Source organism: Monopterus albus, unplaced genomic scaffold, assembly GCF_001952655.1.
Source record: "Monopterus albus unplaced genomic scaffold, M_albus_1.0 scaffold18.1, whole genome shotgun sequence".
In the NCBI taxonomy this organism is placed as follows: Eukaryota; Metazoa; Chordata; class Actinopteri; order Synbranchiformes; family Synbranchidae; genus Monopterus; species Monopterus albus.
Window position 1 is genome coordinate 5,036,610 of NW_018127898.1, and position 12,570 is coordinate 5,049,179.

A 12,570-nucleotide genomic window follows, 5' to 3' on the forward strand; every position below is an offset into this window, starting at 1 on the left:
TAATCCTGGACCTCGGTATCATCCTCACCTTTCTCCCCTTTATAGCACTTATGATCACACATATTAAGATACTGCATATTCATTCATTCCATCCTTGTACTGAATTTTTTTTTTCTTTCTGGGTGGTGCATGTTGCCTGGCAGATTTACTGAATGCTCCCACTGTTCACATGATGCATTGAAGGACTCGAGTCATTAATGCTGCCTTATGAAAGAAACTAAAACAATTACTCTGTTTAGTGAGCTATCATAAATGAATGATCTGTAACCAAGAACAAAATTTGTTAGCTTTTGCAAATGCATAATGAGGAAATTACAGCCTGGAAAATTTATATGAAAGAAAAAGATAATGAGCTTGATTATGTGCATTTTCTCAGTGCTGGTCGGAAAAAGAGAGATAGAGAAGGAAGTGTTTTTTGGAACAGGAGACAGTGTCCATAGTCACGAGCAGAGCCAATGGGGTGACCAGGAGAGGCACCGGCCACACCCAGCATCCAAAATGTGATGCTGGTCAGTATTAATGAATGAAAAATCACAAACACTGACAAATTGTTGCCTTAAACACAACTAACATTATAATTAATATCGATCAAAGTCCCTGGCTTGGAGTAAATAAGGAGTTCAGCCAATTTTAGCTAAACAACGCCCTGTGTGTGTCTCATTTTTACCCATAATAAACACTTTGATTAATAATGTACGGTTTATTAGTTCATAGAACTTGGGGTTTAACTGATATTTTACATGTATTTCAAATGTGCCCCCGAATGTCTACACTCCAGGCTGGCCACCCCATCCACAGTTTTCTAGATCCACCCCTGGCCATAACCTGTGTGTCTCTCCCTCTCTCTCCTTCTGTCACATGCTTCCTCACTTCTCTCTCTTTGAGGTAGTCAGCAGGCATTCTAAATGAGGACATTCTTCATCCTAACTTCACCAAATGGGCTCCAACTGGCTACAACGTACCTTGAAGCTCCTTTAATCATTATTAGGCATCTCATAGATATGTTTAATCTCCCTGTGCCAACTCTTTACACTCATCTTGGCCAGCAGGTGATGAATACGGGTCATATACACATAATTATGATCTGACGACAGCACTCTCTGGTGAATTATCGCTTTATACACTAAATGACATTTTTATGCATACCTTGACTGTATCAGCGGTATCTGTTATTAAACTATTTGCTAACTGAATTGCAGGAAGCAGAAATCATCTGATATTTTAATTTGAAATGGTCATATTCAAGAATAAGAAACTTTGAGATATGGCTCTTCAATCTACTGCCCATGGACACACAGTTTTAGGTGCAGTTACATATTGCTTGTTCGCTAACCAGGTCCAGTTACTGTCTAGACTTGTTGTCACAGTGATAGTGTCACACAACAAGTGCTGTAGCCGTCGGAGCACTGCACAGAGGTGCTAGGTAAATGGATAAAACATTGTTCATTAAAACAGCTGCTAGCCTCAATGCCTTATGGGTCCTGCTCTGTAGGAATGATTTGACGGTGAATGCTTATTCACTTTCTTGCCAAAATGTCTGAAACATAGTTATGACTATAATTGTTGTCCATACCTGACAGTATGGAAGTTTATATATTGAGTTTCATATTTCCTACTGTCTGCCTTATCGTTGCCCTCTGTGTTGAGGACATAGTTCAGCACTGCTTTTTATAGAAACAGAACTTTGCCCTCAGTCATAATGTCCCACTTGTTCATAATTGGATCCTAATTGTGTTTGACATTTCAATAGTATATTGAAAAAGTATGTCCATTTAAGTTCATGCTATCTTAAATTTCCAGTTTTCTCAGCTTATTCGGGCACTTCTACACATTTCCTTTCTGCTCTTCATTTGCAGGAGGAGCCAAGGGCTTTAGTAATACAACCAACAATTTACAGTAGATTAAACTACCTGGTGCAGGTTTAAAGGTTACAGCTTTGAAAGGTTAAAGGCTTTCATATTTCAGAGATTGTAAAAGATTTTGTCTTTATTTAAATAAAGTCTTATAGTCTTTGACATTACAACAGTTTTCTATACACTGAATACTACACTGTTTTAAGGAATAGGAAATGTCTTTATATTATGACAGATTGAATACATAAGGTACACAAATAATTTACCTCAATTTGAAGCAAGCATGTATTACATACTTTATTAAAATTCCAGTCTTGGCAGTGTACGTAGAGTACACTGCCAATATATTGACTGGCTTAATTTGGCTTAATGCAGGAACACATCCAAGTAACATTTTCAAGGCTCAAAGATGCAGGACAGGGAACACCACTGAATTTGTCACTGGATGTCTCTGCTTAAAAAATACACTTGAGTATTTATTGTTTAACTGGGTTTATTATTCTGCATAGTCTGTACTGAGGCAACAGGTGACATTATAGAACCTATAATGTGTGAAGACTTGTAGTTATACGTAGATGTGTTGGTGTTGAGTTCTATCACGTTATTCAAACAATGATACATGAAGACTGATATGCATCATTCAGTAAATCTGTTGCCTGTAGAGTGTCATACAGGAGTTGCACATTTTTGAAGGCCAACCTAGAGGTTACCATCACCCTGGTTCCTTCAACAAAAAGCCATCAGGATTTTTGCACAGGCTTCTGGATTATTGTGAGGGAACCGGAACTTCAAAAATGCTTACTCAGTTCTGGGTTTTAGGACTCACTCCTACAGCACTCTATTGTCACTGAAATTAGTCATATTGCTGAGACCTTGTTTAATGTGGAGTCTAGCAGCTTTTTGTGTGCCTTATCTGCGTCAGCAGACATGTTTTAAATTGTTCAAACACTATTTTTTTTGCCTAGAAATGTAGTAGTGTGCATGTGCAAGCCTTACAGCAGTGCAGTTGGATACAGGCATTTAGCCCCAGGCATTCATCAGGACTTCTGCAAGCAGGAGTCCGTTATAGTCCCTCTCTTCTGAGGATAAGCAACATGAGCAGAGGAGTGGGGAGGCGTAACATTGTTACGTTCTGAAAAGGATTTAGAAATTTATTAACATATCATTCTGCTGTATCTAATACACATAACATGACGGAACCATGCAGGAAATACAAATTACTCTGTATTACAGTACACCAGTCTCCCTTGACTTTATGGTGTGAGCAGTTTGTCTCTTATTTGTTAATGTGCACATGCAGTTTCTATATTACATTTCAAGACATGAAGCATATTCTGTTGCAGTGAAGTTGAAATGCTATAAGGTGTGATTAATGACTAGAGGTTTTTCACTGTTTAAGAGAGAGAGGGTAGGCAACAAGAGGATAATTAGCAATAAAATTTTGTATTGAACATGTACTAAATGGGGCGGTACAGCGGCTCGATGGTTAGCGACGTCGCCTCACAGCAAGAATGTTCCAGGTTTGAGCCCAGGCCGATTGGGAGCCTTTCTGTGTGGAGTTTGCAGGTTCTCTCTGTGCCTGCGTGGGTTCTCTCTGGATTCTCCGGCTTCCTCTCACAGTCCAAAGACAAGCAGCTTAGATTGATTGGTGACTCTACATTGCCCATAGGAGTGAATGTGAGTGTGTGTACTTGTCTGTCAAATAAAGCCATATAGCTAATGGATGGACATGTCCTAAATGGATCTACAATTCTTGCAGTACAATGTGTTGCCTACTGCAACCTTTACAGGTGTTTTAACATTAATCTAGCTAAATACAAACACACACACACACACAGGCAAAGTTTACCTTACTGTAATGTGGAGGACATACTGAAAAAAGAAACAGAGTGGAGTGAAGGGAAGTGTGAAGCTTCGCTTGCGGCATGCCGGGCTTTATAATGATGTTGGGTTGACCTTCTATAAAAGGTTTTTTGCTTGTTGTCTTTGCAGCCCCTGCACATGGACCTAAATGTGTCCTTTTTGTCAGCTGCACCAGTGTGAACTGCATGAAGTAAGAACTAAAATAGCTGGAAAGGACATATTAAACACTCATACCTACAGTCTCATTAATTTCAAGAGGAAACAAACAAGGCACAAAAGTAAAACAAGATTATGCATACTGAAAGAAGTACAATTTAATAATACGGGGTTAATGTTTTTATATTATTTTGCTGTACAGTAAACTTCTGTTAAATAGTTAACAGTTGCTGGAAGGTCTTGTCACAGAATTAAGTTTTATCTTCCAACATATTTCACCATAAAAATGTACAATAAGTGATTGAACCATTCAGTTTTACACTGTAAAGGCCTATTTTATGTGGGTTGCTCACACTGATGGCTGTGTTTTGAGGCATTTTTCTCTTCACAGTGTTTAGTTGCCCTTCTGTGCCTAATAATGTGATCTAGAGATACAGTAGCTGTTGCAGGAGTAGTAAAGTGTTATTGTGGAAGCATTTACAGAAAATAGTTGAACTCAGTATGTCAGACATATGGTATGTGTAATTCTATAAGCTGGATCAGTGTTCATTAGTTTTAATGATCAGAGAGGGCTCTCTGTGTTGTCAGGAAAGTATGAGATCTGCATGTGGAATCACATCTGGAGAGCGCCACCAGAGCTGCGGGGTACTAATTATACACCTCACCATTGTCTCTCAACACTGGCATTGCATTCCTAATGCCTCATTGGAACCCATGTGCTCATACACCGTGGCTTCAGAAACTTTTCAAACCCCTTCACTTTGTGCCCTCTCCATGTTGTTTTGTAGATTTAAATTCAAGTGGAAAAGTTTCTGATTTTGTCCATCAGCCTGAAAATGTGTTTTTTGAAATGCAAATGTATTAAAAATCAAAACTAAAATCTCTCATTTACAAAATTTACTGTAGCACTTGCATCCATGCACTTGCAGGATTTGCTTTAATTTTCTTTGAGATGTGTTAAAAATTTAATTGGAGCAGTGGACAGATTGTTTAATTGAGTAAAAGTAGAAATACACAGTGTAACAGTGCTCTTTTAAGTCCAACATTCAAAATGGTACTTGTATAAAAGTACAAAATTATTAACATTAAAATATGCTTAAAGTACCAAAGTATAGGTACCCACTGTGCAGAATGGCACGTTTCACATCATATATATATTATTGTGCACATCACCTTTAATGTTGCAGCTGGTAAAGGCGGAGGCAATATTTACTCCTCATATCCTTATAATTATAATTGAAATAAAATATTGAAGTATTATTGATCTGTTTCTAAAAAGTAGAAGTGAAGGCAAAGTATGAAGCAAAACTAAAATACTCAAGTAAAGTACAAGTAAGTCTCAAATTTAAAGCTTTGGTTCATGGCAATAAAATTTTACATGATTGTTTATTCAATGCAATAAAGGAAGGCCAATTTTAAATATTATACAGAATGAAATAAGATCAGTTAATAGCTGTTATTTATCACTCCAATAGTTTAAAGCCATGGAGAGAACACCAGACAATGAACCCCTGGACACAGACATGTATATTGTAAAAGGCCCTCTACCCCTCCTACATAGGAGCAAGTTGTATCTGCAATTTTACTGACAAGCGTGTGGGCTGGGAAGCATGAGAACAGGTATCTGTTTACCATTTTAATGGCCATGCCAGCTTAAGATGAGCTCTTAAATCCACAAATGATCTGTCGGCTTTCACTCTGAGTAATTTATTGTGAAATTAACTGATTTATGAAATATGTGTGAAATTTAGAAAGATTCTTTTCAAAGAAGATAAATAAACCTGTCCTCAGTATGTGGCTATAAATATGAATATGGTTAGTCAGCAGCTGTAGGTGGAAATAAAATGGGCAACACATCCACTGGCTGTGTGCTCTGGCACGTCAAGTTTCACTATAAATGCAATGATTACAACATAATTTTATTGTATTATTTTAAAAACAATGAACCATTTATAGAATTACATGCTAACAACCCCAAGGCCGCTGTATATTTCACACACTAAATGTAGCTGTGAGTAAATTACCTAAATAGTGTACTTGCTGCTGGTTACAGGACCAGAGTCTTTCTTTCATGTACAAAAACTGGTCAGTGATAGTAGCAGACGACTGAGCAAATATGTACATGTGCAATACTTCTACAATAAATAGCTTTGTCATTACAATTAAGGAATACATAATTACATAATTGGCAGTAGAAGAAGATAAAGGGAAAGAATCTTTCCTCATGACATCAGTGACATCAGTCAGTCAGGTTTCCGTCCTGCTCTTTAAAGGCGATGAGAGGAGCTGGTTTGATTGGACATAAATAAAGCCAGCTCTGACTCCACCTGGTTGTTTGGTGTCTCTTTATCATGTCATTTATTTATTTGTGTTTCATGACTTTGTGTTTCTCTGTGATTGTTTTGCATAATTTTGTGGTCATTGTGTGTAACTTTGTGGACACTTGGATGTCTTTGTGGTCAAGTCAAATGAATGTATATATCAAAATATCACTAATCACAAATTTACCTCAAGAGGCTTTGCAATTTGTAATGCAAACAGAACACTCTGTGCTTAGACCCTTGTTGTCCTGTTGTGTCAATGTGTAGATGCTTTGCTTCCCTTTCTGGTCATTTGATTAACTTTCCAACAAGAAATGTTGACAGCCACCTGGTGGGTTGCTGCACCATCCTAATGGCTTCAACTGCAGTATACGAGTTGAGCTAAAGCTGATGAAGTGATTGCCTCCTACTGTGGAGTTGTGAATGATGTTGGAATTCTACCCACACAGGACTGAGCAGTGTTATACTCTGTGGGGTAACATGAAAATCCCAGTGTCTCCACTGACAAGAGCTGCAGTTTGCTCTGCTGAACAGTAAACACTTTGTCACAGTTTTGAAAGGGGCCAATTATCCATTCACATCACTAAATTAAGAGGATGAGTTTAAATTCAGTTCATTTCAGTAGATTAATGATTTGTTCTTTATTTGAAGTGACTTATTGTTGTGATCTGCTGTATGACATAATATAGTTTTGTGGCACAATGGCCATTCACATTTTCCCTTGAGGAAGTCATCAAGTGTTATTCAACAGCAGTGCAGCAACTGACCTCATTTAACCATTGCTGAGACAGATTTTGACATCATAGTTCTGCGGCGTGGGTTCCTTTTCAGCTGACACACTGTCTGCAGCTCACTGTAGTTTGCCACATTGATAGCCTTGTTTAAATTTCAAGAATTCTTGTTTAGTCTGTCCCTTTCCCTTTTTAAAATAAAATAAAATAGAAAGAAAGGCAAAAACAGTAATTAACTGCAAATGACATTGCAAATATTCATCAAGACTATAATTTTATAAAAGATCTAAAAATGTGCCTTCATAAGCCTTCACCTCATTTCATATTGTGATATTGAGTGATGCATTACCAGAGATGGGACGTAACAAAGTACAAAGGTTAAGTAGCAGAGTACAAATACTTTGTTAGTAGACTTAAGGAGAAGTTTCAGGTATCTGTACTCTATTTGTGTTTATTTTTCCTGATAACTTTCTACCTTTGCTCCCTATATTTTAACACAAATATCTGTACTTACTACGTTTTCAAATCAGGCTCATTACTCTTAGTAAAGTCTGCAGTGCAAACATCAGTGACTCGACCATCACAACTTCATCTGTCACTACAAAACTTACAAACATTAGCTAGAAAGCGAATGTTAAGTTTAAGCTGTTTGACTTGGCTTTTAATCAGTTAATCAATTTTAATCAATTATTCATTTTATTGAGAAGAGTTTCTAGCCGTCCCTGGTAGGCTCTCGCCGCTGCGGCCTGGGTTTGAATTAAGGTTGCATCAGTAAGGGCATCTGTCGTAAAACACGTGCCAAATGTCAACATGCGAGTCGTCAGTATGACGATTCGCTGTGGCGACCCCTAAACGGGAAAAGCCGAAAGGGACTTTCTTTATTGAGAAGAGTTTCTGATAGCCATGAAAGGCATGAGTGCCTTTCTTATTTAATAGCTAGGGGTTAGTTCACAGCCTATGAATGCACAATTAATAATCATAATTAATTTCACTTAAATATGGGAAATTCCTCTGAAATCAGAGCATCTTGTATGACATGACTTGTTTGATTCTCATCACAGTAATTTGGGACTTTTTCAAAATAACCTACTTGATAGCTGCTGAATTACAAACCACCAATTTTCAAAGGGAACTTTACTACTTCTCAAATGAACCATTTAAAAATCTACTGAATTATATTACGATGAAAACAGACAGGTTTTATTGCCTGAATATATTGGAATTATCTGTGCTAAGTGTGGAGGGTCATTGTTAACCATTTGGCAGTGACTTGTTAGCATCCAGTGGGCTTTTCTAGTTGCTTTCAAACACTGAACTAAATGCTGTTGGTATATTACTGATCTGACATCTGTAAAAACTAGTGAGTCATCAAACTACAACACATTCATTAGTATACCGTTTGTATGTGTTGCTAATGAATAAGGACTGTCGCAGCTTTGGTCCAGAAATAGGATGCTGAACAATTGTTTTTCTTACAGTACCATTTTTGACTTAAAGGCCAGTAATCAATAAAATCTCTAAACTGCCTAGTGTGGACATTTGCAGTGTAGTCTTATGTACAACTCAGTTTTTCTTCTATTGCAGACACTGTCCTTCAGTGTACCTCCCATTGGGAAGATTCAACACAATCTGTAGAAGCCCACACACATGCAAATGATTCTCTGCCACCACAGCACACAGCTCACATCCACAACTGCTGATGGTGGCTCACTAATGCCCCAGAAACCAGTGACCATGACTATATTTAGTAGCAATGGCCAGATGCTGGACCAGGCCATTTTTTTCATGTTGCTGTCAGATTTATCCTAAAGTGTCCTTTCCTACACTGTTTTATCTTGTCTTGTATCATCCTTTTCTTTTCTGTCTCACGCCATCCTGTCTCTCTCTCTGGCTTGTCCTGAACTTTTCCATTCTTCTCAATTTATTTCCTGTTATTTCCCGCAGTGATCCTTTCTGTAATGCTCTGTGCATCCTGCACTGCTCTAACCTGTCCCTTCTGGACTTGCATTGATCTGTCCCTGACTGTCCTGCAATGTCCCATCCTGTTTCATTCTGTGTGGTCCCTTTCTGTGCTGTTCTGTCCTATCCCATCCCTTCCTTTTTTATCCTGTCCAGTCCTGCCCTGTCCTGGCCTATTCCTCGTTGTCTTCCATAGTTCTGTTCTAGACTGTCCGGTCTTACTCTGTTCTGTCTGCACAGGATTCCCCATTAATGTGACAGTCATGTCCTCTGTTTATGCCACTTGTGGCATAAACAGACGTGTTTAAATATGCACTTTGAAAATATGATTCATGTTTGTGTATTTGTGTGTGTGCATCTGTATGTGTACCGAAATGAACTCAGCTGAGCTAGCTCAAAGAAGGAAATGTCACATTCTTCTCAGGCCATGGGAATTGCAAGAATTCAGTGAATGACAGATTGAGTGGATCCAGAAATAACCTGTGTGAACCATGACTCATCTCCTATGACAACTGGAAGAGGCAGGCAGTATTTTCCCAGGAACCTGCAAACTGTGCAGATGAGCATTATGTCACAAGGGCAGCAATGAAACTGGGTCAGGCTCTGTACATGATGCTCTTTTTTTTTTTGTTTTGATTATTTTTTGTGCTATTATGAAATAAACTCAACATAGGAAAACTATTATAGACTAACAGCAGTGGTGATATAACCACTGAAATGAAAGCAGTAAGTAGTTCTCCACTGAGGTCATGGTTGTTTAGACACTGTATTTCTAATAGCGGGTGCACAGTGGTGTATTTGAGTTCTGTCCCTTCATGAGCAAGGGATTATAGCTCAGTGACACAGTGGTACACCCACACACACACATACACACACACCCTCTCTCCATTTCTGAATCTCCCTCTGGGTAATCAGTTAGTGTGTATGTTGTCTGTCACTAATCTCTTATTGGCATAACACACTGGACATGGTTAGCTTTCATACTTTGGGTTCTTTGACATATTTCAGTACACAAACACATGCAAACAAACAACAAACCTTCTGAGTGGAAAATTCTGGGGCTGTTACACCATCCTCAGCAGGATTGACACAGATGACAAAACAAATGCCACAAGACCATATCTCTCTGGAGTTGGCAAGAATTAAGGATGACAGGAAAATGGCAGGATTTGGCTCTGTGTAGGGAGGAGAACTAATTATCAATTGGTTTAAATACTAAAATAGGAAAAATCTTAACAGTAGGCATCATATATTTATATGGTGCAGGATTCATTTGTTTTTACCAGTGACCTGGTAAACAGTTCTGCTGCAGGTTGTCAGTTCATTTTAGTCCTGACCTTGGTGGTAATTTACACTTAAGTTCTTTTTCAGAGTTCCTTCAGAAGATTAGTTCTGCAAGGCTTAATTGGATCTATCAAACTGTCTGTGTGCTTTGTCTTTGTGTAGGAGACACTGCAGTCCTTTGCCTTCCTGGTGTTTGCGGTGACCTGCATCTTGGGATCTATCTACCTCCACGTTGTTCTCCCTGAAACCAAAAATAAAACATTTATGGACATCAGTCAGAGCTTTGCTAAGATCAACAAAATTCACCTCTCCCCCACCCGTGAAATGCAGCTGGTTCTGTCCACTAAGTCTGACATGAATGGAAAAGTCCAAGCTGTTGCTAAGATGGAGACTTCTTTCTAACTGAACGCTACACTACACTACACTAACTGTGGAGGAGTGGGGTCAAATATAAACTGAAAGTATTATTCACTGCGATGAGTGAAATAAAAATCCATGCATTTCAGCAGTATTATTATATTTTGTTGTTTTGTATGTCTGGAATATGCATATTACAGTACTACAGTTTATAGCAATTGTTTGTCTCAGTGTAACAAATCAAAATTTTATGTTCTGCTTACCTAATGTAGAACTGAATGAATCAATGTACTCTACATTTTAAAGCAAGTCATAAAATGTAGAAGCTGCAGATAATGAACTCATTCACTTACAAAAAGGATAATAATGTGGCTGGATGGGCCATGCATAAAATACTGATGCAAAGCACAGTACCTAGAGAAAGTCATAAAATCCTGTCAAAATCATTACCCACTGTCACATTTCACCCCGTAAATTAAAGTACATTAAATCTAACTTTTCTTGCTGAATTTACTGTTACGCTATAACCCTAAACATCAAAGTGAAATTTATCATTTTAATTAATTGTTAAACTGTAATTAGTGAAATACCTGATTTGAATAAGTGATCAGCCTCCTAGAGTAATCATTAGAAACGTGCCCAGATACAACCAATCACCTTCCTAATCACTCCTCAGGCTAATCAATTGTTAGGATTTTGAATACTCTGGAATAAAACCTGCTGTTCTTTGAGGAGTCCACTGCAAGTATTGGCAACACAAAGACTTGGTTGGAAAGGGACTTTCAAAAGGGCTCTTTGATAATGTGTGGAAAGGCACAATGTGGGAGGAGAATTTCCAAGACTTTAACTATCCTACTAATTACTGTTCAGATCAATAATAAGGATCATACTGATCAAGGAAGCTACTGAAAAGCTAATTGCAATTCTGGTCGTGCAAGTCTTTATGGCTGAGACTGACTTCTACTGAAAAAGTGCCACAGTGAGTCTCATTTGTGCTTTGTTAAAAACTTGAACAATTTAGCTACAAAGAATGGGGAAATTCTTCCCGACTGGTGAAGCTGGTAGAATCATACCCAAACAAACTGATGTAGCTCTACGAAGTATTGTACTGTACATTGTCAGAAGACTCATGTTTCCAACAAGGTTGCTCTAGTTTTTCATTTAAAAAAAAAACAAACATTTTCACAGTTGTAGGCTTTTGTTTTTATCATTTCAATGTTGTAAGTTAAAATTAGTAAATAAAACTGGAAACTATAGACTTTTAATTTCAGGCTATAATACAAAAGCATGACTATTTCAAAGGGGTACTGTAATAGATACTACGATATTTTCTTTAAACTTGTATTAACTGATCTGATTCTTAAGTCATTTGAAGGCAGCAAAACAACATAATATTGTTAAGGTTTCTGTGTTCAGATCCAAAATACAAAGCCAGAGATGTTGTTGTTTGTATATTCTTTAAGTCAGCACACAGGAAAACTGTGAAGCACAGCACCAAATATCTCAGCACCTCACTTTCAGGTTTGGCTGGATCTAATACACTACTAATCAAAAGTGTGGACACTTTTCTAAAGTGTGTCCTAAATTTTGACTGGCACTGTGTATTCTAGGTCCTTGTGTTCATTCCTTGCCAAAAATGGCTGTCGGCTTACCACTTACCAAGGTCTCCACTCCTCTACTGCCAACTTAAATGTGAGTAGATACTGGTTCCCAATGTCATAGCTCTTCTCAGCAGCTGACAGCCTTCTGGAAAAGAAAGCACACAGATGAATTTTGTTATCTACTACAATTCACTGGGACAGGACTGCCCCACTCCAACATCAGAGGTATCCACATCCACAAGGAATTGGTGTTGCAGGGCAGAGAAAGTGAGGGTAGGAGCATTGGTGAATCGCTTCTTTAACTTCTTCTGGATTCCACCTTAAAGCTGAGTACATAAAGGTTATCTTGTGCCACCATGGCATAACCCTGGATACGCCTCCAATATACTGTAAGATAGCAAACCTTCCAAAAAACTCTGCAGCAATACATAATGTAGACCACTCA

At 38.1% G+C, this 12,570-nt stretch overlaps 1 protein-coding gene across 6 annotated transcripts in view; it reads left to right on the forward strand.

The window, feature by feature from the left end:
• The window catches only part of slc2a9l2 (solute carrier family 2 member 9, like 2), an 88,103-nt gene extending 76,783 nt beyond the window's left edge, over positions 1–11,320 (forward strand). For 3 of the 6 annotated variants that reach the window (XM_020592520.1, XM_020592522.1, XM_020592519.1), the window contains exon 13: positions 10,330–11,320. In XM_020592520.1, the coding sequence (XP_020448176.1) occupies positions 10,330–10,569 (240 nt within the window). In that variant the 3' untranslated portion in view covers positions 10,570–11,320. The remainder of the gene's footprint in view (positions 1–10,329) is intronic. The other 3 variants (XM_020592517.1, XM_020592518.1, XM_020592516.1) reach the window with 2 other exon arrangements.
• The last annotated feature ends 1,250 nt before the right edge of the window (positions 11,321–12,570 follow it).